The sequence below is a fragment of the Lutjanus erythropterus genome, chromosome 20 (genome assembly GCF_056507025.1).
Source record: "Lutjanus erythropterus isolate fLutEry1 chromosome 20, fLutEry1.hap2, whole genome shotgun sequence".
In the NCBI taxonomy this organism is placed as follows: domain Eukaryota; kingdom Metazoa; phylum Chordata; class Actinopteri; order Lutjaniformes; family Lutjanidae; genus Lutjanus; species Lutjanus erythropterus.
The window spans coordinates 35124666-35150000 of NC_139336.1; the positions used below are offsets into that span (position 1 = coordinate 35124666).

Sequence of the window (25335 nt, forward strand, 5' to 3'; positions counted from 1 at the left end):
CAGTGTCTCTTCCTGTATTTTCTCTGAAGTCTGCTGGAAACTGACCTGACTGCAGTTTTTTGTCTCCGCCTCCTGATCTCGTCTCCAGGTGAGGTGCAGTTAACTCGAACGAGCCTCGTGTTTCATAACCTGCAAAAACCAAACGATTCCAACTGAATCACATCCAAATATAAATGTTGGTGTACAAGTGGAAAACAAAAGACAGAGATAATGAATCCAATTCTTTTAGCAAATTAATGCAAACATAAATACCGTTTTAAAAGACTTTATATTTCATGTTTATCTAAACAAAATGTTATATATATATAAAAATTGAAATGTTTTAATATTTAATAAAAAAAAGTCCTTTATCAATATAAATATTTATGTACCATAATTTCTAACTGATAACTTGTGTTTTTTTTTCTTTTTTTTTTCTCTTTTCTTTTTTCTTCTTTCAGTATTATTATTTTTTTTTTTAGCATTTCTTACTATCGTGTATTTATTTCTGGCCTGTAATTGTCCTTGTTTTGATAAGGCTCGCGCATCTGTATTATTTTGAATATCACGTGGCTTTCTGATTGTATTACAATAACGATCAATAAAAAGTGACAAACCATCAGACAAATCCCTGAACACTGATCAACAGTGACAGGAAACCGATATGAGAAGTGAATTGATCACATGTAAGACATTAATCAGCTGACACACCTGTCAGAATAACTCTTCAATAAAAAACAAAAATATATTTTCTCTGATTTTTGTTTCCCTCCTCTGATTAAATAAAAATTTGGAGGAAAAATCCGTTCTTTAACGGCAAAACACCTTTTTATAAATAAAGTTTATTTAAAAGAAGAAAAAAAGAACCCCCTCGTGACAAAGTCACGTGAGAGGTCCGCAGCGTGACGTCACATCAGCTGACTGCGGTTCATAGAGGAAGAAGAAGAAGAAGAAGAAGAAGAGGCTTCGCCGTCGACCTTCACTGTTCTCTGAGGTTCTGTTCGTGTTCTCTGAGGTTCTGTTCGTGTTCTCTGATCCAACATGGCGAGTCAGTCTCAGGGGATCCAGCAGCTGCTGCAGGCCGAGAAGAGAGCGGCCGAGAAGGTGGCCGAAGCCCGCAAACGTGAGTAGGAGAGGCGGCCTGCGAGCCCGCAGCGGCCCGCAGCCTGTTAGCAGATTAAAACGGTGAAAATCCAGGTGAAAACACAGGTGTGTCCGCGAGGAGCACCTGTGGGTGACATGAAGGAGAACAACACACAGGAGGAGCTGATAGAGACCAGTAGAAACCAGTAGAAACCAGTGGAAACCAGTAGAAGTGAGAGGAAATCGTGGCGGGTGGCGGATTGTAGAGCAGAACTTAATATGAAGTTTGTTTTTTTAACTTTTGAATGAACTTGTAATGAAACTGGAGACAGTTTGAGAATCCTTCACTTCTTGTGTTTAACTCGGCTCTCACACGGTCCTCCTGACGTCACGTGTTGTGGTAAAATCGTCTCACACGGTCCTCCTGACGTCACGTGTCGTGGTAAAATCCTGGGTTTGTTCTGTGATAAAGAGGCTGCATCAGACTCGGATCACTGCACAGAAGAAGCACATTCACAAAAAACGAGCTTAACGAGGTTTAATGGTTTGGTTTTTCTAACTTGCTGTAATTAAATCTGATGCTGCCACTCATTTGTCTGTTAATGAGGATTTAGACTCATTTATTGACATTTTGTTTTGTTTTTTTTGTCCGTCTGCTCATTTTTAATTTTCTGTCTGCTGCGTTCCACTTAGTGTGAGTCAGCCGCTGAGCATCATGGGATATGGTGATGAATAAGTCTGATGATAAACAGTAACGGGTCCAAACATGTGCAGTGGACAGACAGACGGAGACAGATGGATGTCCATGTTTGGACCCGTTACTCAGCTGATAACATGATGACAGGATCAATGAATCGATTTATTTTTTTAAATTAAAACTCAAAATCCCATATGATGTGAAGTTGATGTGATTACCAACATGAGGTCATTGCAACATTTATCTGAATTGATCAATAAGAATATTGATCTGTCGCATGTTTCATAAAGTGGTGAGGACTTTATAGAGCAGTATTGATAACATGAGGTGAAATGATTGATTCGTCACTGATCAGAAACTCAGTCACCAACTGTTTTTATAACTGTGTGTGTGTCTGTGTGTGTGTGTGTGTGTCTGTGTGTGTCTGTGTGTGTCTGTGTGTGTGTGTGTCTGTGTGTGTGTGTCTGTGTGTGTCTGTGTGTGTGTGTGTCTGTGTGTGTGTCTGTGTGTGTCTGTGTGTGTCTGTGTGTGTGTGTGTGTCTGTGTGTGTCTGTGTGTGTGTGTCTGTGTGTGTGTGTCTGTGTGTGTGTGTGTCTGTGTGTGTGTGTCTGTGTGTGTCTGTGTGTGTCTGTGTGTGTGTGTGTGTCTGTGTGTGTGTGTCTGTGTGTGTGTGTGTGTGTGTGTCTGTGTGTGTGTGTCTGTGTGTGTCTGTGTGTGTCTGTGTGTGTCTGTGTGTGTGTGTGTGTGTGTGTGTGTGTGTGTGTGTCTGTGTGTGTGTGTGTGTGTGTGTCTGTGTGTGTGTGTCTGTGTGTGTCTGTGTGTGTCTGTGTGTGTGTGTGTGTGTCTGTGTGTGTCTGTGTGTGTGTGTGTGTGTGTGTGTGTGTGTGTCGCCCCCTGCAGGTAAGAACCGTCGCCTGAAGCAGGCAAAGGAAGAAGCTCAGGCTGAGATCGAACAGTATCGACTGCAGAGAGAGAAGGAGTTCAAGACCAAAGAGGCTGCAGTAAGAATACTACAAATACTGCAAGACAACAAATACTGCAAATACTTTGGCCACTTTAGTTGAGTGTAAATACTGGAAACAGTCTAAAATAAAATGGGTCCAAACATGGAGCACATGGACGATATGCAGGATTATCAAAACAGTTGGTGATTCTTTTGTTGAGATAATTTACTTAATATTTCTCCTTAAAACTTTGTTAATATTATTATACTGTTATTTATTGTATTTTTTCTGCTCTGTCATGTTTGTATTTTTCATCCTGCTGATTTGACATGAAATCTTCAGTTGAGATAATTTTACTTTTACAGTTTCAGGAATGAGCTGAGGCTGACTTGGTCCTTATGAAGAGCTTGAAAATTAAATGGTTATTAAACTGTAATATTAAATTATGAACCATTATTGATTTTGACTTTAATGACTTTACTCAACATATTATTAAATACAACATTTTTGAGCTTCTAAAACTGAAAGATTTGAGTTTATTTAAATAAGAAAAGTAAATAATTATTAAACTTTTTCAAAACTGAAATATTTCATTTGGGCTCAAAAATCTGTTGAACTATGTTGCCTTGAAATGTTTTGTAGTTTTTACAGTGTAAAGTTAAAATATATATAAGTATATTATAATTTCCCACAGGCCCTCGGTTCCCATGGCAACAGTGCAGTGGAGGTGGATCGTGACACGGCCGAACGGATGGGTCGTATCCAGGCCAGTTACCGTGGTAACCGGGAGGCGGTGCTTGGTGAGCTGCTGCGACGCGTCTGCGACATCCAGCCGGAGTTTCATGCAAACTACCGTGTGGCCGGCTGAGAGGGCTGGGGCCATGAGACAACAGGGGGCGGGGCAAACAGAGGAGACACGGACGTTAGCAACATCAGCTTCTTTAGCTTCGATCGCAGCCAAAAGCTTCATAGTTCAGTTTTCCAAAAAACTTTTATTGTGAAGATGTGAACTTCTTTCCTTCCTGTTTTCCTGCTCCAAGCAAACAGAACGTTAATAAATGTTGTTACTGTGTTGATGTTTACGAAATATTTATATTATCAGAGTTAATTTTAGTCTTTTGTTGAATCTATCAGAGTAAAAGTCTGGTCACCGTAAAGAGAAAATCAGCCAATCAGATCAATCAAAGTAAAATAATACATGAAAAACAGTTTTGATGAGCTGATTGGTTGGTTTTCTTTCAACGGTCTCCTCCAATCAGGATCCATGACTAATCTGTTCTCTGTGACCTGATTGGCTGGAGAAAGTGAAAAGGCTTTTATTGTGAAGCTGTTGTGCATTCCCACAGATTTTTGGCGTGTGACCATGTGACTTCCTGTTGATGTTTGTGAAGTGATGAGAAAATATTAAACTGAATGTTGATTGGTGGAAATTGTGTGATGCTGCTCTGTGATTGCCTGATATGTTACAGCAGTGTTTAAAAGGTTATCGCCACGGCAACCGTTACAAGTTTTAAATTTTGATGCTTCATAAAAATGATCAGCTGTGTGAGTTTCACTGACGTTTTCATCAAGGCAGAAACAATGACATCATCACTGTTCCTATCAAGAAGTGCGGCGGCGCGTCCATCTCACACGACAAAAACAACGTAACAACGAAAAGAGATGAAAATGTCACACGTAAGAAACAGTTTATTGACAAACAGCAGCAAAACAAAAAATGAAATTGGTAATCAATAAAGCCAGGTGATCAGCACAGACAGAAATCATAAGTTCAAACTAAAAATGTTTGAAAGGATCAAAGGTTTTCTAGTTTTTAGAAATTCTGATTAAATTTAGATGTTTTGACTCGTTCAAACATGAAAAAATATTTTTATTATCAAAAAATGTTTAGATTTGCATCAAACTGAAGAGTTTTTGGACAGAAATCATATTGGTTCTTTTGTTTTTCAGCAGCTGACAGGAAGACGCACTGAGACTAAACGTTTTTTATTTCAACCTTCAGAGAAGAAAAGTTTGAATTCACATCTGAGAACATTAAATATGAACAAAATGGTCAGAAAATGCATCAGAGAGCTGAACGAGGAAAGGAGTCCATGAAGGCCTCTCTGTTTTAACCTGTTATATCACCATGGTAACCGATGCTGACCTCATCATCAGGAGTAGGTTCTTTAAAAGTGTCTTTGTATCACAGCAGCAGAAACTGTCTGCAGCACGTTGCCATGGGAACCTCTGTTCGGTGATGCAGTTATTGATGTTTCCTGTTTGTTTCAGGTTATATTAGGACTTTAAATGTTCAGCAGCACATTAAGATACAGACGCTTTGGTTATCAGCTTCATCCTGATTGGCTCAGAAAATGTATTCATCTGTTTATGACGGAAAATAATCAATCATTAACTTTCATTTTACTTTGATTTGGTCAATAACGGCCGTGATTTCCTCCAGGAGAATCTGACTGTTGATCTTCAGACCTCTGAGCTGATCACGTGACTCCTCACTACAAACACAGCTGACGTGGCTTAACAAAGTCCCGCCCCTCATTGCTGGGCTCACCTTCTGATTGGCCCTCCTGTAGCTTCTAAGGAGTCGCAGCAGTGCCGTAAAAAAGAATAAATCTGTAAACCAATAAATCTTAAATTCTCACATTTATATGTAAATACATTTCCGTATATATGTATATATAGTATATTCGTAAATATATTTTCATTTGTTTTAAGTATACAATTGTTTTTGTTTTTTTCTGTATATATATTTTTAATTTGTTATGTATTATTATTATTAGTTGGTTTTAATGCCAAAGGAAGGATTGACATGTGCAGGAACTATTTACACAGGAAGCCCCGCCCACAGACTGTTGCTTGATTGACAAGTTGGCCCTTCAAGAAATCAAGAAATAGCAAAAGTAACAAGGAAAAGAATACAGAAAAAGTAACGGGATAAAATACATAAATTACATTACATCTACTACAACAAATAAATAAATAAATAAATAAATAAATAAATAGATGAATAAATTAATTAATCTACAGAAAAAAGTAATTTACATGCAACAAGTAAATAAAAACATGTAGGTGTTTAACAGTTAATAAATAAAAAATAATTCAAATGTTCATAATTATTTCTTTGTTGTTTGTTATTTCTCTATAGTTTCACATTTATTTCTTTTTTATGGCACTCCCGTGACTCCCACTTGTCCTGCGTAAAGACGTCACGACGCAGACAGACGGAAGTGTCCATGAACAGCAGCCGACGGTGGGAAGTTGAGGAGACGAACGACTTTCTTCTTCTTCTTCTTCTCTTCTTTTTTCTTTTCTTGTGACTTCTTCACAGTCGTGTTTCGGAGAAGAAGAAGAGACTCCAGGTCAGATAACACACCTGCCCCTCTCTCTCTCTCTCTCTCTCTCTCTCTGTCTCTCTGTGTGTGTGTGTGTGTGTGTGTGCCACTCTGCCAGTGACCTCTGTTGCTACTCACTAGCACGCTATTTGCTGTCGTATGAAACTCCTTAGAGAAACGTGTGTTTAAGACATTCTTACACATAGAAAAGGACATGTACGTGATGGGTTCGAACTTGTGGCAGTTTCAGAACAGGAAGGGTGTTGATGTAAATTCGGCTGACATGTAATTCACCTGCATAGTCCTTATTTTCACAAATCCTCACCTTTTATGACCTGGTTTACGTTCATCTCCGCCGCCGTCTCCGTGTGTTGCCCCGGAGGAAGTTGGGAGATTTAAAGCGGGATTTGGAATTGACTTTTACAAACAGTGACTGTTGACGCGCGCCGTCAAGGCAGGTCTCAAGTGAAAGTCTGCCGCGTGCACGCAACGTACTGTAAACTTGGCAGTTTTTTCTATGGAGCCTGGCTACGTGCGTGGCACCATGGGAAATGATGTATTTTTGTCTTCCTCATGAATGAAGTCAAGTAGGGCTGCACGATATTGAAAAAAACTGACATTGCGATTTTTTTTAACCCTGCGATAAATATTGCGATATGAAAAAATACAGGAATTTTCACCAGATGACTTGAACAACACTTTGTGTTACTGCTGCCATCTTGTGGACAATTAACCTGCACTGATCTTGACTCACTCCATATGCAGGGGCGTGGTCTGCTTTGGCAAACCGATTAAGAACGATTGATTGGTGGATGGCTGTGCGCAGTGTGTGTCACGTACCCTTAAATTAGATGAGAACAGGTTTAGTTAATTTGCCTCCTACATCGCAGGACCTGTCATGTGACTATTGTGAACACGTACAATGCGATGATGATGCTCATACGATATTTTGTGCAGCTCTAAAGTCAAGCAGGATTAATTAATCCTGTCAATCACAGTCTTGTTAAAGGTCAAACATATGAGGCACTCAAACGTCACATGTTTGGACCAGTTTTTCAGGTCTTTCTAGTAACCAGTAGTTTCACTGCCCTTTAATTTCATTTAATTAGTTTCAACTCATGTTTTTTTTTCTTGTACACAGAACAGTGCAACAACATGACAGGCTGTAAAAGTGTCTGTTCGTGCCACCTGTTTTCATGTTTCAACCTATTTTTCAACTAGTGATCAATCTGACAATAATTTGTTCCATTACTCGATCAGTTGTTTGGTCCATAAAATATCAGAAATTGGTGAAAATTGATCCTGTCACAAAGTCAACTGAAAAAAAGGTCCAAACATGTGAAAAGTGGTGGAAAGCACAGATGTACGTGTAAGCAGTCAGAGAGGTAGGTGGACAGGAGAGTGAACAGACGCTCGGTGGACAGGTAGAGCTGCCTGTCATCCACGTAGAAGGAAGGAGTTTGATGCCAAAACTCCTGTAGATCTTTCCAAGGGATAAAAGATAGATGATAATAAATAGTAGTGGGCTCAAGACAGACCCTGGGGGACACCGCTGGTAACCGGAGGGTTTGGGAATTACCATTTTTGAATTGCACAAACTGAGTTCAGCCAGAGAGGAAAGATTTAAACCAGGTAAGACAGGTGCCAGCTGAAGTGAATCTCTCCGAGCATGGCAGCATTGAGCATTGAAGACCGATTTTGGTTTTGAAGGTGCAACAGACCAGTCCTTTCCCCGCTTCAGCCAATCAGGGACAGACTCTGAGGTCTGTACTGTGAAGGAAGCTCAACACAGACAAAACCGAAACCTGGAGTCAGACGTTACCAGCTGTCTTTGTTAACTCAGACTTTCTTCTTCACTCTGTGCACGCTCACATAAAAATGGGCGTTTGTTGTGTCATGTGATTCTTCTTCTGCACAAAGTGAAGCGATCGTGAGCTGAACACTTGTTGTTCTAATGAGGAGCTGTGGAAAATATACTGAATATATCAGAGCAAAAAGCAACACTGTTGCTGCAAATAAAGCAGGAGAAGAAGAATGATGTCAGGAAATGACTGATGGACTAAATGTGGTCTTAATGCTGCCGTTTATTCTAACATGAAAACATTAAACAATAAAAGTCCATCCAGCAGATTTAAACATGATGAAGTCTGTCTGACTCTGTCCTATGATGACAGAGACGAGGACATCACTGAAGTTTTTCACCAAATCAAAGTAAAATGAGTGGAACTGATTTAAGGTTTTCTGTGATGAACATGAACTTTCTCCTCAGTGATCTGAGCTGCAGCATCACAGATGGAAAACAGACTTTAAATAGTAAATATTGTTCATCTGTAGCTGTTTCATCGTTATTTTACTGTGAGGTTGATAGTCTGTTAATATGATCTGAAGCAAACAGGAAAAATGACTCTGCATCACCAAACGGAGGTTACCATGGTAATTCACTGCACACAGTTTGTGCTGCTGTTACATTGTGTTACATTTCTGCATTATAGGACTTCAGTCAGTGATATTCTGAACGCACAGATCAGCATCTTTTCATTTTTAACATCTTCCCCACATTTATAATCTATATCGCTCATAAACAATCTTGTTAGGACAATAATTAGTTTAAGAGCGGCGCTTTTTACAGACGTTTTAATCTGAAACTCAGAACTTAACCTGCTCCCGACCAGGTGATGAGTTCAGCATCAGTTACCATGGTGATCTGACCAGGTTAAAAGAGAGCCACTGAAAACTCTGAAACTGTAGTTCACCCCTCAGCTGCTTAGTTACCTGAAGTCCAAAGGTGAGATGACATCACTTCCTGTATACTGAGCACACAGGTTGGTGATAACAATAAAGGACTGAACATGTGACTGGTGCTGCTGCTCTCTAATTGGCTGATTAGGTTGTTTAACAGCTGCAGGTGTCAAAGTCTTGAAACTGATCAGGTGAGAATCAACACGTCCAAATGAGAATATGCCATAATTAATATGTCATTAAATAAAATTAAAAATAAACATGGTGGATCTGGACGCTCATCAGCCAATAGGAGGAAAGACGACATCATGACACGACAGCCAGCTCATTTGCATAATGATGCAGAAATAAGTTTGAGAAACTAAATCAAGGACAAAAAAACAAATAAATAAATGTGACAAATTAATACAAAAGTTGATAAATACAGAAGCAAATTAAAACATAATTGATCCAGACATTTAGTTTAATTTGTTTTTTCTGCACTTAAGGACATATTGATTTAATTAATTTGATTTTATTGATTGATTTATGATTTTGTCAGTTTCGCTCCTTCCTCTGAGCTCTCATGAATCTTTAATTTGAACAGTAATGATCCACACTTAGGTATGCTAATGATTAATCAATAATTAATTAATCACTGTCTGTTTAAAAATGTATTCATCAGTAATTAATCAATACTCTAGAAATGGCAGTGATTGCAGCTGATTTGATGTTGTTTTGTCTGATAGAAAGTTTTGTTCAATAATTATATTTAAAATTAAAATGAGAAAATGTACCTTATGAATCATTTTTGATTAATTGATTAGGTGATTATTGACAATTTCAACTATTGGTTTAGGCCCCTCATCCCTGACTACAGTTTGATTTGATCCTGAAGTCTGATTAGATTTTCTGTCATTCATTGATTGATTGTTAATCAATAATCTCTAGGCTGCAGTCAGGTCACATGTTGGTGCGTGCTTTTCCTCAGGTGTGTTCAGGTGACAAACGTTCGTCAGTGTCGAGGGCACACGAGGTTTTATTACCTGTCGGTCATGTGACCGGGTTCTTTATGAGCACCTGCAGACAGACAGAGTGCCGTTCTACCTAGAACCCAGCATAAGAAAGAACCAATCATTAGTACATTGGAATGTTGGGTTCTAGTTATAACTCTTTGAAAGGGTTCCAAGTGGAACCTTTTCTCAGTCACTATTTGATGACTTTGTGGAGCCCTTTCAGAGAGTTCTACCCAGAACCCAACAACTTGATGAACAATTAATTAATAACCACAAACTGTAAACAGGTGCAATTCTGATCGATTCTGATCGATTCTTTCTGTGGATGACAGCTGCAGTGCCACGTAGCCCCAAACCCACTCACTGACTCTGAATAGCCCCTTTATATTCTCAGAGTTTTATACAGAAGCCACCCAGGAGGTTCTGCTGAGAACCTTTTGATATTCCAAGAGAGTAAACTGAATATCTTTTACCACCTTTTTCTTACATTTGATGGATCAAGCAACTGATCAATAAACGTAGAAACTGATGGACAGATTGATGGACGATGAGGAAAGATTTGGGGTTTAATCTAAATTAATTTGACATTAAAGTTTATTTCTGTTCTGTGAGGTGTTGGTGGGTTCAGTAAACCCACTGACCATACACGTCATGTGACCTGTGACACGTCATGTGACCTGTGACACGTCATGTGACCTGTGACACGTCATGTAACCTGAACGTTCCAGGTAAAAGGTCACAAGGTGTAAACACAGGTGAAACCATCCACAGCTTCTCATTGGCTGTTAGAGGGCCTCCTCTCAGCTGATTGGCTGTCTGAGAATCATACCAGTGTGTGATTGGCTGTTATCAGTTTTTATTGGCTGTTAATCACAAACTGTTCTGTGTGTGTCTGTCTCTTTCAGATAGTCTCTGCAGTGCTTGCTCGTCCCTCTCCAGGTAAGACACTCCACTTCCTGTCTCTGTTTTTAACTTTTTAATCACCTGTGATGATTGGTTGACATCAGCCAATCACAGCACAACATACACACAACATCAAGGCTTTAAAGTTATCAATAAAGTTTTTGTGTCGTGACAAGAACCAAGAAGAGCCGAACTGATAACTGATAATCAGTAATTACCTGCTTCTTATGGCTGCTCTGATGAGCAGGATTACCAAAAAATGTAATGTAATCTGAATACTTTTGGATTACTGTCTGATCACAGGTTGAAAATATTTCATTTCATTCTAAAAACTGGATGCAGTTTTTTCTCTTAAATGTTTTTGTGATGAATCAAAAGTATTTTTCCATCAGGAGGTGAGAGGGGTTCACTGCATGTTTCACTGCGTGTTCACTGCATGTTTCACTGCATGTTTCACTCCATGTTCACTGCATGTTTCATTGCGTGTTCACTGCATGTTTCATTGCGTGTTCACTGCATGTTTCACTCCATTTTCACTGCGTGTTCCCTGCGTGTTTACTCCATGTTCACTGCATGTTCCCTGCGTGTTTACTCCATGTTCACTGCGTGTTCACTGCATGTTTCACTCCATGTTCACTGCGTGTTTACTCCATGTTCACTGCATGTTTCATTGCGTGTTCACTGCATGTTTCATTGCGTGTTCACTGCATGTTTCACTCCATGTTCACTCCGTGTTCACTGTAGGGGTGGGAATCTTTGGGCACCTGCCGATTCGATTACGATTACGATTCAGGGGCTACGATTCGATTATAAAACGATTATTGATGCATCTTTATGTATATTGATGCACTTTTTCACAAACACATTTCTTTTTGTCTCACTGAATAAGCATTCGTCACTTGCAATTTTTAAAAACAGCGCATTTGTAATAAGAATTCATTTCGATTATATTTTATTCAACTATTGGAAATATGTGCAAACTGGAAAGTACCAACAGTAGCCACTAGTAGCCGCAGCAACAGCAGCCTGCCGTCTCCCCGACTCCTCCGTCGGGTGGAATCGAGTTACGGCTTCTCATGTTTGTTGTGTTGCCAAAGTATTTTATTTTAGCCTGACACAGCTTACATATAACGTGGCTCTTGTCCAGTTCGCTTCCGCCGTCGACGTTGTAGAAGCCGAAGTGTTTCCACACGGCTGCTTTTAAATTAGAAGGAGCTGTTCGGACCTCATGGCGAGGTGGCTGCCGGTCGGCCATGTTTGTTTTCCGCTGTGCGCGTGTCGCTCCAGGTGCGCGTCCCAAAGTGTCCCGGCGATGACGCGTACCGCGCTTCTTAGTTCCACATTATTTAGAAGCTTCTGTATCACTTTAATTAACAGATTTAAATAATCGAAATTTGGACGTTTGTGAATCGATTCAGATTCATCCACGTCCGAATCGCGATGCATCTAAGAATCGGAAATTTCCCCCACCCCTAGTTCACTGCATGTTCACTGCGTGTTTCACTCCATGTTCACTGCATGTTTCACTGCGTGTTTACTCCGTGTTCATTGCGTGTTCACTCCATGTTCACTGCGTGTTTACTCCGTGTTCACTGCATGTTTACTCCGTGTTCACTGCATGTTTCACTGCATGTTCACTGCGTGTTCACTGCATGTTCATGTGGGACATGGAGTGGATTAGGCCCTGCATCAGTAAAAAGCTGAACATGAATCAGAAAGCTGAGAAACTCTGCTGCAGGTCATTGATGTAAAACATGTCTGACAGCAGAGGACAGAGACGAGTCTGATCACAGAGACGTCATGTGACTGTGAGAACAGGAAACACTTCACTGTTCCTCCACACTGATCTGAACCACAGAACTCTGGATATGAAACACAGCAGCTCATCGTCTCACTGCACAAATACTCACATTTTAAACTCATTTACACATGAGACTCATAATAAGACGTTAACATGACTGTAACGTCTCTCTGTTACTATATTTAATAAAACTCTCAGGATTTATTTTGACATCACTCTACAGGTGGAGCGTTAACTGGATCAAAATATAAAGACTGACACACTGCATCGTATCGTGACGGAGCTGAATCGTATCGAACCGAATCGTTGGCCATTTAAAGATTTATAAAATATATCGTATCGTTGAACGTGTATGGAGATACGTATCGAATCGTCTCAGTCAGTGAGATACACACCACTAATGAATATGTATAGATACTTTATTATACATTCATACTGTCCTGTAAGTCTGCTTGATTTTTCTCTCAAAGTGAACCAGATTGATGCTTTTAAATATAACATGTCCAGGGGAGCGTGTCCCCAGACCCCCCTAGAGGGGTTGTATCCTTCTCACCTTTTGCTCCCCTGACCTGTTTTCATGCCTGTATGTGTTCACTGCATGTTCACTGTATGTTCACTGCATGTTCACTGTATGTTCACTGCATGTTCACTGCATGTTTCACTGTGTGTTTACTCCGTGTTCATTGCGTGTTTACTCCGTGTTCATTGCATGTTTCACTCCATGTTTCACTCCATGTTCACTGCATGTTTCACTGCATGTTTCACTGTGTGTTTACTCCGTGTTCATTGCGTGTTTACTCCGTGTTCATTGCATGTTTCACTCCATGTTTCACTCCATGTTCACTGCATGTTCACTGTATGTTCACTGCATGTTCACTGCATGTTTCACTGCGTGTTTACTCTGTGTTCATTGCGTGTTTACTCCGTGTTCACTCCATGTTCACTGCGTGTTTACTCCGTGTTCACTGCATGTTTCACTGCATGTTCACTGCATGTTCACTGTATGTTCACTGCACTTAGAAAAAGTTGTTGTGGGCAAATGGACTTGGTAGAGTTCCTGAAGATGTTTCAGTTCGCCTTTCAGTTTGAGAACTGAAGAAGCCTCTTGTCCACAACAACCTTTTCTATAAATACCGTGACCTGGATGACTGAGAATCTTCACAGATGTGTTCACTGCACATTTCACTGCATGTTCACAGACTATTCACACCACGTATGCTACGTTTGGAGCGATGCTTGTGCTCATCCAGAAACGAATGGCAGGTGAACGTGTGCTTAAAGAACCAAACATGGGCTGTTAGAAACCCTGACATCATTTTTGCGAATTTACAGAACATACTGAAGAAGTTTCATCATTTTAAAACAGACTTATTCTAAAGATGTAATCTAAACTGTACTCGAGTACTTGACAGTGTAACCAAATCATGTTCTACAAAAAACACTTTAAATCTTATTAAAACCAACAGTTACAGTTACAGTTACACCGACCGACACTGTCTGAGTCTTTGGTGCCACTATTTTCTAAACTGTAAACTTTCTCAAACATATCGGTCTCAGATATCAGAATATCAGTCTCAACTATCGGTCTATCGGTCGGGGGTGGGGTGAGAGAGAGAGAGAGAGAGAGGGACAGAGTCTCATTTGTAACTCAAAGTGATGCTGACTCTTCCAAACATAAAACAGGAAGTAACTGTTGCCCGCGGCGACGGCTAACCTTCCTGTTAATGTTAATGCTGCTCTGATCTAATTGGCTGATGGCAGACAGCACCTAGGAATGCTCTGATTGGCTTGTTCTGCCTCCTGTAGCCTCAGGGCCTGAGAGCCAATCAGATTACAGCAGGGTCTGCTTGGAGATGTTGGGCTGTTTCCACGGTTACGGTTGGTGGCTGTGATGTCATCAGTGGTCAGTCAGTGTGTGTCTGTGGTTGGGTCAGCATCACTGAAGGTAAGAGTGTGTTTCCTTAACTGATCAATAAAAACTCTAACGATGGATTAGTAATTAATCATCAATCGTTAATAATTCATTAGTTATACAATGCTCTGTTTTTTCTTGTCTTTTTTTCTGTATTTTACATTTTAAGTTTGTTTATTCAACAAACAGCTCGAAAGTCGGTCGAAGTCGAAGTCAGTGAACTGTTAAAGGAGAAATCTGTAAAATATTAGCTTAAATAAATCATAAAATGACCCAGATGTGTCATCAGAAATTTGGTGGTTCTTCCAGAACCGTTCCACCCTCTGAGCTTCCTGACATGTTCTCCATAAGAATAAACTCGTGTTTCAGTTCTCCAGCAGGAAGATCTGACCTCCGTGATGAATGATCAATCATTAATCATTTATTTCATTAGTTTTTAAAATTATTAATCATTAATTATGTTGCTTCTTTTTTAAATATGGCTCCTTAATCAATAATATGATGCTGCTAGTGATCAACTTGCTAATAAGGGAAATGTTCAAATAAACTCACTCTGGAAAGTCTTTTTTTTTTTTTTTTTTTTTTACTGATAATGAGCTAATTATGCTAATGACACAGATTATCCAGCATGCAGTTAGCATGTAGCACTTAGCATCTGAGCTAACTTTCATCCACTCTGCCTGCAGACGACGTTTCAATCATGAACATTTCCATCAGAACACTTCATCTGTTTATCTGAGTTTTGTTTTGTAATTTTGGAACAATTTTGGATCAACTGGGACTGATGTGAAAACGCTCTGTAACAAGAACAAACAAGCTCTCCTTCTTTATTATAATTATCTATAATTATTATATATATAACTATATAAGTAGAAATAATTCCAGGTAGCTTTTAAAGTTGGGTTGTTTTTTATCAGGGTGAAAAATACCACATAATTCATGTATATATACTGCCTCTGAAGACAGAAAGATATTTAACAGACTAATCTAATTTTATTCAGTGATTTTAATACAGTTACATCAGAAAATGACAACAGTCCTTTTTGTTTTTGATTGCAGTTTTTATAGCTGTTACAAGCAGGTCAGTTCATCATCAGGTGGTTTCAGAGTTACAAGGTTCAGTAAATGCATCATGAAAACAATACAGCATGTACTGATATTAGAAAATGTACTTTGTAATATGTAATTGTGAATACTTGTAGTTGAGTAATATTTGACCAGGAGTATCTGTACTTTGACTTGAGTACTGGGGCTGAGTACTTACTGAGTACTGTCCACCACTGACTATAACAACACGTGTTAGTGAAAAGAAGCTAACACTGAGGCTAATGCTAACGTTGGCTTTAACACACGTGTTAGTGAAAAGAAGCTAACACTGAGGCTAATGCTAAAGTTAATTATAACACACTTGATTGAAAATGCTGTAATGTCAAAAATGTGTGTGGAGAGGTGATGCCAATGCTAACGCTGCTAAATGCACTTTTTGTCATTTCAAATGTTAGCTGTGATGTTTCCACGGCAACACTGCTAACCCTAAAAACTCTTGTTGATACACTTGATCGAGTCAATCAGGTTGCTTGATCAGAACTACCTATTGAATAATTAATGAATACCAGCGTCGTTTGTTCTCCTGCAGCCATGAACCACATGGACCACATGAACCACATGGACCACATGAACCACAGCGCAGGGGGAATGGACCACACCCACCACCAGCATCACACCATGGCCCCGCCCACCACCAACGGACACGACCATGGAGGAGGAGGAGGAGGAGGAGGAGGGGGGCATGATGGGAACCATGGAGGACATGGAGGGATGGTGAGGGGCTACATGCTACATCATCATGCTAATAATGTTAGCATACAGACCGTGTGGCGTTAATATGCTAATGTTGTTGATGTCGTTGCCTAGGCGATGACCTTCTACTTTGGCTACAACAACGTTGAGCTGCTGTTCACGGGCCTGCTCATCAACTCACCTGGAGGTCATTTAAGATTCACGTTTGCATTCACGGCTTCTGATTTACAGATTAACCCTTTACTGTTTTTACCTTTAGATTTGTATAGTTTTATCATTTAAATTAATTAGATTTTTACTTTTTATGTTTTAAATTTTTCTTTGTTTTATTTATATTTGTATAGTTTTTAGATATTTTTATGTCCTTTCATTCATTCGCCCCTCCCTCTCTTCTTGTCCAATCAGAGATGGTTGGAGCGTGTATTGGAGTCTTCCTATTGGCTGTCCTGTACGAGGGGCTGAAGATGGGTCGTGAGGCGCTGCTGCGGCGCAGTCAGGTCAACGTCCGCTACAATTCCATGCCACTCCCAGGGGCTGATGGGACGGTGCTGATGGAGACGCACAAGACTGTCGGGTAGGTGGCTATTGCTAATGCTAATGCTAACAACAGTCCTGAGAAGTAATTGACCAATGATCGTTAATAACCAATAAGGTAAACCGCTGCTGCTACATCCTCTCACTCACACACGTTAGATTATAGATTATAGATTTTAGAATGATGTTGTATGTTAACATAAGAAACTACAAAACATTTTCTCAAATATAGTAAAAGTATAAACAGCAAATCATAAATACTGATCACCATCATCAGACAAAAAACATAAATATAAAATCTGAGACAAAATATTTTAATATTCAGATAAATAAATATAAAAACACTAAAATGTTTTTGATGAAACATTAAATTACAAACAAATGAAAAATTAAAATGATCTAAATGATTTATTTCTAATGTTAGATTCAAACTCAAAAACAGTTTTTACATGTAGTAACTGTAATCTGATTACATGTAACTAGTTACTCTTAACATTGAGTAGGTGAGCCTTGTTATTGTGTAGCTGACCTTTGACCTGTGTGTAACAAGTTTGATGAGGTCACAGTGACCTTTGATAATTCAATAACATGTAGAATCATATTGTTAATGGCTAATAATATATCAATAATAATTAATAACATAAATATTTATTAGAACTGATAATAATTATGAATTAAATTAATATTAGAAATAAAACCTTTATATTGTAATAAAGAATCACATTACACAGGAAGTGCTCTCTGCAGCTTAGACTCATGTGATCATCAGTCATGTGATGGAAATGTCATGTGTTCACTGTCAGTTCAGTGATTGACAGTCAGTGTTTGGAGGGGGTGGAGCTTCCTGTCAGACAAAAGGCCCGCCTCTCACGACTCTCTGTCAGGTAACTGTAGAGTTCAGGCTCTGGTTCTGGTTCAGGTTCTGGTTCTGGTTCAGGTTCAGGTGTTGGTTCAGGTACTGGTTCTGTGTGAGAGGCTCTGATCAGACTGCTCAGGATCACTACAGATGATTGATTAATGAACAAGAATCAGCAGATTCTGATCAGAGCCTCTCGATCAATAACACAAGACGCTTTACAAATCTGTAACATGAATCATCATTATCACCATGACGACCATCAATACTAACATCCTAAAGATGGTGGATCATCATGTCTAGATGGTAACCCTAGATTAGCAGAAGGTAACCCTAGATTTATCAGTTAAAGAAGTCTGGTGACACAAAAAAAATAAATATTTTTTCATTTTTTATAATTAAAAAAGACTCACTTTTTTCATTTTTAAAATTGTCAGTTTGAAAAATAATTTATAATACTATTAATACTACTACCACTAGTAGTTTCTACTACTAGTTACTGTTAGGTCTGTTAGATCTAGGGTTACCCAGACATGACCCTGAAAAAGGCTAACGCTAACACTGCTACTAACACTGCAATCAATTAGCCAGAAAGTGTTTAACATAATATACTGTATTGTTGGTGCTAGCTATAATGCTAATGTTAATAGCAGTTGAAAAGCAAAAGATATTGAAATGAACAATGCTACTAATGCTCTACATCTGAACAAAAACTCTTTATGATAAATGGATGTGCTAATGGTAACAGTAATGCTAACTCTCCTCTTGTCCTCTTAGGCAGCGGATGCTAAGCCCCGCCCACTTCCTGCAGACCCTGTTGCACATCATTCAGGTGGTCGTCAGCTACTTCCTGATGCTCGTTTTCATGACCTACAATGCTTACCTCTGCATCGCTGTGGCAGCCGGCGCTGGCATGGGCTACTTCCTGTTCAGCTGGCGGAAGGCGGTCGTCGTCGACATCACTGAGCACTGCCATTAGCTAGCGCGCTAGTTAACATTGCACCAGGAGGTTTTGCTGATCACAATCGATAAAATGCTAACAAACATTTTCACCTTGTTAGCATGTTAGCCAACTAGGAAGTACAAACCTGCCGGAAATTAGCGGCAACTTGAGTTGGCACAGGAAATGAGACACTAAATTACACATGTTGCTCGGTAACCATGGTAACAACTGTAGGTTAACATGCACACTAATGTCTGTAGTTAGCGATTTATAAAAAACATCGTTCTGCAGAAAATGACCAACACCATCACCGTTGTGTTTTTTGCCAGAAATATCAAGTTTGGTTGTTCTTTTTTTGTTTGTTTTGTTTTTGTGAACTCTGGTGAGTGAGCTGGCCAATCAGAGCTCAGATCACCTCAGAAATTTCTGATTGGCCAAATGATGTCGTACTGTCTTTTATTTCCTTTTTAGTGCCATGACAACTGGAAGGTTAGTGCTTGTTGCTACTAGCCAAAATGTTAGCATATGTAGCCCACATATACACTTATTTTTTAATTTAGCGTCATTAGCAGCTCGTTAGAAGAGCCACCAATCATAAAACCATATTTAAACGTTTATTTAGAATCTAATATATTAGGGAATAGATGTTTAACAAAGGTTTTCATGTAGATTTTTGATTTAAATGAACGTATTAAAATAACATCTTGTCTACATTCAGAAACTGTTTCTACATTTTTTTTCAGTAAACCTCGTCTACATGAATCCAGCCAATGAGACACTTAATTTATCAGCCAACTCATATTTTGAAAAAACTTTGAATGAATTAAATTTACATAAAGTAGATAATAAAATTCTTGTAGGGGACGTTTCTCCCTCTTCACTTGGTCTAAAACATGAACGTCAGTGTTTTACTTAAAGCATAAAATATTAAAAGCCTTTTTTTTTCAACACAAAATGGCAAAACTTTCAGTGTCTCATGCTGAACAAACTTTTTCTTTTTGAGATCTCCCATTGGTCTGTGAGCCAGCCAATCGGAGCTAAGATGTTTTACAAAACCTTGGATTGATTTTAATTCTAAAATGAATTTGTTCAACATACATAATTATAAAAATGTCTCCAGATTTCCTTGAAATAAAACCATCCTGAATTGTCAAGATGCTTCTTGAAACAAAGAAACTAATTTATATTTTGAGATAAATTTCATGAATGAAGTTTTATTTTTGTTTCCACATGTTTGTGGGCCACCGTCGGCCTTAAACCCGACACCTGCTGCCTTAACGTGGCCGACAGATGTCCTGATGTTCTCTTGCTGGTTCTACTGTGGGACAGCGTGGAACAGTCTGAGCAGGAACGTGTCGTTAGTGGAGCTCGGCAGGAAAAAAGACGTTTGTTAGCAATGACCAAAAATAAAAGACAAACTTTTGACAGATTCCTAACTTCAGTTGTTCTTTTTTCCTGCTGAAATGAACTTCACACATGTTGTTGTGATTTATTGTGATTTTTCTTTTGTAATTAATTCACACTGAGATGTGGGTGGAGTCTACTGGCTGGACCAATCAGGTTGCAGGGACAGATTGCAGTTACTGTATTTTCATGAACAAAATGTAGAGATAAAATTGTTGAGAGTTTTTGGATAAATTCCATTAAAACAAATGAACACTAAGTGGCCAAAAGTATGAGGACAAACGTGGTGTATCTACTGATCCCATGTCCACATACATTTGGCCACGTAGTGCTCATTGATCAGCCTATGCTCGTCCATACCGTGTTATTAGATGTCCACAGACTTTTGTCCGCGTGAGGCTGACGTCTCAGTGTGAATGTGATGGTTTGATGTCGTTGAGGATAAAATGTGATGAAGGAAACTGAATATTTACGTGTCTGATAAATGTTGTAACTGTCACGAATGCTGGAATCATTAAAAAAAAAAAAAAAAAAAAAACCTGAATAAAATTCATGGAGAAACTTGAAGTTTTCTCGTCTGTACAGAGAAATGAAATCATGAAGCTTCATTTTACTGAAGCTTCACTGAGTTTTAAACAAGTTACCAGTTTAATCCTGATGTTTCTGCATGAAGTTATTTTTAACATCTGAAATCACATAAAAGAAGCCTGTTTATATTTTCACTAAGAGACACTCAGTAGAGACAGTCAGTAGAAACACTCAGTAGAGACAGTCAGTAGAAACAGTCAGTAGAAACAGTCATGAGAGACAGTAAGTAGAGACAGTCAGTAGAAACAGTAAGTAGAGACACTCAGTAGAGACAGTCAGTAGAAACACTCAGTAGAGACAGTCAGTAGAAACACTCAGTAGAGACAGTCAGTAGAAACAGTCATGAGAGACAGTAAGTAGAGACAGTCAGTAGAAACAGTAAGTAGAGACAGTCAGTAGAGACAGTCAGTAGAAACACTCAGTAGAAACACTCAGTAGAAACACTCAGTAGAAACAGTCAGTAGAGACAGTCAGTAGAAACACTCAGTAGAAACAGTCAGTAGAGACAGTCAGTAGAAACAGTCATGAGAGACAGTAAGTAGAGACAGTCAGTAGAAACAGTAAGTAGAGAGTCAGTAGAGACAGTCAGTAGAAACAGTAGAAACAGTCAGTAGAAACAGTCAGTAGAGACAGTTAGAGACAGTCAGTAGAAACACTCAGTAGAGACAGTCAGTAGAAACAGTCAGTAGAGACAGTAAGTAGAGACAGTCAGTATAAACAGTCAGTAGAGACAGTCAGTAGAAACAGAGACAGTCAGTAGTGACAGTCAGTAGAAACAGTCAGTAGAGACAGTAGAAACAGTCAGTAGAGACAGTCAGTAGAAACACTCAGTAGAAACAGTCAGTAGAAACAGTAGAGACAGTCAGTAGAGACAGTAGAAACAGTCAGTAGAAACAGTCAGTAGAGACAGTAGAGACAGTCAGTAGAGACAGTAGAAACAGTCAGTAGAAACAGTCAGTAGAGACACTCAGTAGAAACAGTCAGTAGAGACAGTCAGTAGAAACAGTCAGTAGAAACAGTCAGTAGAGACAGTCAGTAGAAACAGTCAGTAGAGACAGTCAGTAGAAACAGTCAGTAGAAACAGTAGAGACAGTCAGTAGAGACAGTAGAAACAGTCAGTAGAAACACTCAGTAGAAACAGTCAGTAGAAACAGTAGAGACAGTCAGTAGAGACAGTAGAAACAGTCAGTAGAAACACTCAGTAGAGACAGTCAGTAGAAACAGTCAGTAGAGACAGTAGAGACAGTCAGTAGAGACAGTAGAAACAGTCAGTAGAAACAGTCAGTAGAGACACTCAGTAGAAACAGTCAGTAGAAACAGTCAGTAGAAACAGTCAGTAGAGACAGTCAGTAGAAACAGTCAGTAGAGACAGTCAGTAGAAATGTCCTTCAGAGGACGACTTTATACTCTGAGGACATTTCACAGCCTGAACTTTTTCACTTTTACTGCAGTAAACAAGTTGAATCAGTACTACTCTTACTTGAGTATTTATACCTGTACTGCAGTAAAGACTGAGAGGACACAGGACACGTCCGTCTGTGTGTCTCTGGTCCTTCATTGATGACAGGTGATGAACCAACAGGTGAGTAAACTGTCAGCTTCACCTGCAGTCGGTCTGTAACATGTAGATTATTTAAATGTTAATGAATGGAATAAAATTCAAACGGTTTGAGTCTTTGTGTTGAATCACGTGACTGTAGTTCACGTGCACACCGCCTGTAGTTCCCCTTCTCGCCTGTAGGGGGCGGAGTCTGCAGGAAACACAGAAGAAGAGCTTCCAGGTGACAGGTGGCGGTGGTGTAGGTGGATGTTGTTTTGCTGCGGGTCAAATCAATCAGGACGAGTATTCCTCTCTTAAATCAGATCTTCCGGCATTTTACTGGGTTGTGTATGCGTTCGGTTCTGTGATCTCCGTTATTCGGCTCTCAGTACCGCACCGACCTCTGATGGCCTCCAGGCGGCCTGACAGCTTCGATGGGCTCGGCTACCGCGGCCGCGATGACCCGCTGTACGGAGCGGGCTACCCGGTCAGGAGCGCCGGGGGGCCCGCGGAGCTGCAGCACCACCACTGGGTCACCACGCCGCCCGACATCCCCGGCAGCCGCAATCTGTACCATGGAGAGCGGACACCTCAGTACGACGAGCCGCTGGGAGAGCCCGGAGGTCCTGGAGCTGCAGCCGGCTGGGAGGCTCCGCAGCCCGGCGTCCCGCCTGCTGGTAGGTCGGTGTGAAGTGACAGAGGGTGATCCGTGTTAGCTCCCAGGCTAATGCTACAACGGGAAGTCAACGAAACAGGCTAACAGCTACATACCTAATACATACGTTATGTCATTTGGAAGCTAATATGTCAACAGGAGACACTGAAAGGACACGCCTGCATCATGCTAACTGCTAGTTAGCTTGTAGGCTAATTACAGAATAGAAAGTGAACGGGGCTGATATGTGTTTAGCTAACAGGCGGCAGCAAAACAGCATCTAACTGATGTTTAGGCTAAGCTAATTAGCATAATTTGAAGTACACAGATGACTGTAGCTAACGAGGCTATCTGATAACAAGCTCTCCTCCATGTTATTTGTAGTTTGAGTTGTTAATATTTTCATCAGATTGGTGAAAAGTTTGTGATTATATCAGTGAAAATTCTCCCGACAGTTTACTGTTTTATAATTTAGGTTTATTTATTTTGACTTTTAATTTTTTGTAATTTTAAACATTTTATCTTCTTTTCCGGTCTACTGTCGTTAATTTCTCGCCAACTTCTCTTATGTTTGTGTGATAATAAAAAGTCCATGTTTTTAAGATAAATCTGACTAGAATGAAGAGATGAAAAATAGAAAACAGTATTTCTGTCATTGGTGGTTTAATTCAAATGTATTTCTTTCCTTCTTGTTGCAGAGCAGCTGAATCGATTCGCAGGTTTTGGAATCGGACTCGTCAGGTTGGAAATATTTTCCTATAAATATTATAATTACTTTACTTTAATAAATGATTAATTTTGAATCGCCCACAGTCAGTCAGTCTTCATGTTGGTGTCTGAGCGAAGGTCAGAGCTGTCACTCATCATCGTCATCATCTTCATCATCATGACATCATCATGTCTGCTGAACCTGACAGACGACAGAGGACTTTCAAAATAAAAGTCTGTGTGTGTGTGTGTGTGTGTGTGTGTGTGTGTGTGTGTGTGTGTGTGTGTGTGTGTGCAGTCTGTTCACAGAGAACGTCCTCGCTCATCCCTGTATCGTCTTCCGCAGACAGTGTCAGGTATCAGCTTGTCCTCTTAATAACTGATAATCAATAACTCTTCATTGGCTCTCTGTGTGTCACTGGCAGGAAATCAGATGTATTAAAGTTTATTAGTGTTGAGTTTTAATTAACTTTTGACTAAATAAAAAAATAAACTGATGTTAAACATTAAAGGACCATTGCAGTCAGTTACAGCTGTGAAGTGTTTTCTACATAACCCTTTTTTTCTCCTGCTGCTCTGTGATTGGCTCTTTGTCTCAGGTGAACTACCATGCCCGCTGTTACCACCTGACTCCATTCAGTGCCGTTGGTGTCATGTACAGCATCACCAAGGCTCAGGTACCGAAAATAATATTTAATAATGGAAACATGAGTCATTGAATCAACTCTGCAGAGTCACATGTGACACAAACTGACTGGAAATGATGAAATGAAAAAACAAACCAGATAAAAACATTGAATATTTATATGAATGTATGAAAAATAAAGCTTTAGTCAGGCAGCGTTTTTCAACGAGGAACTGAAGCGTCCGTCTCCGAGTCTGTGGACAGAAACTGTTTTTAGCTCACAGCTGCAGGAGTTTCTTGTTTGTTAGTTTGTGTTTGTTAGTTTGTTATTTGTTTGTTAGTTTGTGTTTGTTAGTTAGTTTGTTGTTTGTTAGTTTGTGTTTGTTTGTTTGTTGTTTGTTAGTTAGTTTGTGTTTGTTTGTTTGTTAGTTAGTTTGTTGTTTGTTTGTTAGTTTGTGTTTGTTAGTTTGTTATTTGTTTGTTAGTTTGTTGTTTGTTTGTTAGTTTGTGTTTGTTAGTTAGTTTGTTTGTTGTTTGTTTGTTTGTTAGTTTGTGTTTGTTTGTTAGTTTGTGTTTGTTTGTTTGTTGTTTGTTAGTTAGTTTGTGTTTGTTGTTTGACTTGAACACTTCTGTTGTGATCTGAATTAACGTCACTTCCTGTGGATCGATGAGAAAAAGACAGATTTTATTAATGGAGTTTAGTGTCTGAAGAGAACGAAGTTCACCATCAGTGAACACATCACAGATGTTCTAATTAGAACGTACAAATTAACTGTTGTTGATGTGATCAGCAGGTTAAAACCAGTTTATGTTCACCATTAAATTGCTGTTTGTGTTACAGGAGTGATACAAACAATATTACAAACAATAAATGATGTTTTTTTAATAATTCTGTAAATATATTAAATATTGATATTAAACATACATCTATAAAATATCTAACTTACACAGGTTAATGTAAAATAATAAAGATATAAACATGTCAGACATGATGTTGTGTATTGATCTCGTAATGAATCAGTCTGATCAGGTATATGATCACAGATTGATCAGTGTATTCAGGTATCAATATTTGTTGATCAGGGTCTGAAGGCTCTGTGGAAGGGGATGGGCAGCACCTTCATCGTTCACGGCATCACGCTGGGAGCTGAGGGCATCATCAGCGAGTTCACACCGTTACCACGGTAACCACTCCTTCTACTCACTCTACTGTAGTTGGTCTGTAGTTCTACTGCAGTATCACTGTAGTATTACTGCAGTACTGAGCCTGTGTGTTCTCTGTTCAGGGAACTTCCTC

At 39.4% G+C, this 25335-nt stretch overlaps 3 protein-coding genes and 1 long non-coding RNA gene across 6 annotated transcripts in view; all 4 read left to right on the forward strand.

Annotated features, from left to right (window-relative positions):
* Nucleotides 1–891: 891 nt before the first annotated feature.
* Nucleotides 892–4105, forward strand: atp6v1g1 (ATPase H+ transporting V1 subunit G1). The gene is made up of 3 exons (XM_084745526.1): nt 892–1102; nt 2660–2760; nt 3398–4105. Exons 1-3 carry the CDS (start codon nt 1021–1023, stop codon nt 3569–3571), a joined length of 357 nt encoding a protein of 118 aa, XP_084601652.1. The 5' UTR covers nt 892–1020; the 3' UTR covers nt 3572–4105.
* Nucleotides 4106–5614: 1509 nt separating this feature from the next.
* LOC146308868 (uncharacterized) lies at nt 5615–15583 on the forward strand. Of its 2 annotated transcripts, none has more exons than XR_014772603.1 (4): nt 5615–5629; nt 5849–6062; nt 10675–10708; nt 15445–15583. It is a non-coding gene; the product is annotated as an uncharacterized LOC146308868 (long non-coding RNA). The 2 variants fall into 2 exon arrangements; XR_014772602.1 differs by lacking the exon at nt 15445–15583 and adding an exon at nt 14280–14775.
* A 373-nt stretch (nt 15584–15956) lies between these two features.
* On the forward strand, nt 15957–20489 carry slc31a1 (solute carrier family 31 member 1). Of its 2 annotated transcripts, XM_084745527.1 has the most exons (5): nt 15957–16206; nt 16300–16372; nt 16591–16759; nt 17523–17603; nt 18353–20489. In XM_084745527.1, exons 1-5 carry the CDS (start codon nt 15991–15993, stop codon nt 18552–18554), a joined length of 741 nt encoding a protein of 246 aa, XP_084601653.1. In that variant the 5' UTR covers nt 15957–15990; the 3' UTR covers nt 18555–20489. The 2 variants fall into 2 exon arrangements, with proteins under 2 accessions (XP_084601653.1, XP_084601654.1); XM_084745528.1 differs by lacking the exon at nt 17523–17603.
* A 1423-nt stretch (nt 20490–21912) lies between these two features.
* Nucleotides 21913–25335, forward strand: part of slc25a46 (solute carrier family 25 member 46) — a 5413-nt gene continuing 1990 nt past the window's right edge. Inside the window, exons 1-6 of the mRNA XM_084746605.1 lie at nt 21913–22727; nt 23404–23446; nt 23712–23769; nt 24013–24090; nt 25122–25222; nt 25325–25335. The exon at nt 25325–25335 is cut by the window's right edge and continues 46 nt beyond it. Coding sequence (XP_084602731.1) covers nt 22457–22727; nt 23404–23446; nt 23712–23769; nt 24013–24090; nt 25122–25222; nt 25325–25335 — 562 coding nt within the window. The 5' untranslated portion in view covers nt 21913–22456. The remainder of the gene's footprint in view (nt 22728–23403; nt 23447–23711; nt 23770–24012; nt 24091–25121; nt 25223–25324) is intronic.

Coding starts and splice junctions, on each gene's coding strand:
- atp6v1g1 (XM_084745526.1), top strand. CDS start 1,021: ATGGCGAGTCAGTCTCAGGGGATCCAGCAGCTGCTGCAGGCCGAGAAG. Junction 1,103..2,659: donor GGTGGCCGAAGCCCGCAAAC/GTGAGTAGGAGA, acceptor CGCCCCCTGCAG/GTAAGAACCGTCGCCTGAAG. Junction 2,761..3,397: donor TCAAGACCAAAGAGGCTGCA/GTAAGAATACTA, acceptor AATTTCCCACAG/GCCCTCGGTTCCCATGGCAA.
- slc31a1 (XM_084745527.1), top strand. CDS start 15,991: ATGAATACCAGCGTCGTTTGTTCTCCTGCAGCCATGAACCACATGGAC. Junction 16,207..16,299: donor ATGGAGGACATGGAGGGATG/GTGAGGGGCTAC, acceptor GTCGTTGCCTAG/GCGATGACCTTCTACTTTGG. Junction 16,373..16,590: donor GCTCATCAACTCACCTGGAG/GTCATTTAAGAT, acceptor TTGTCCAATCAG/AGATGGTTGGAGCGTGTATT.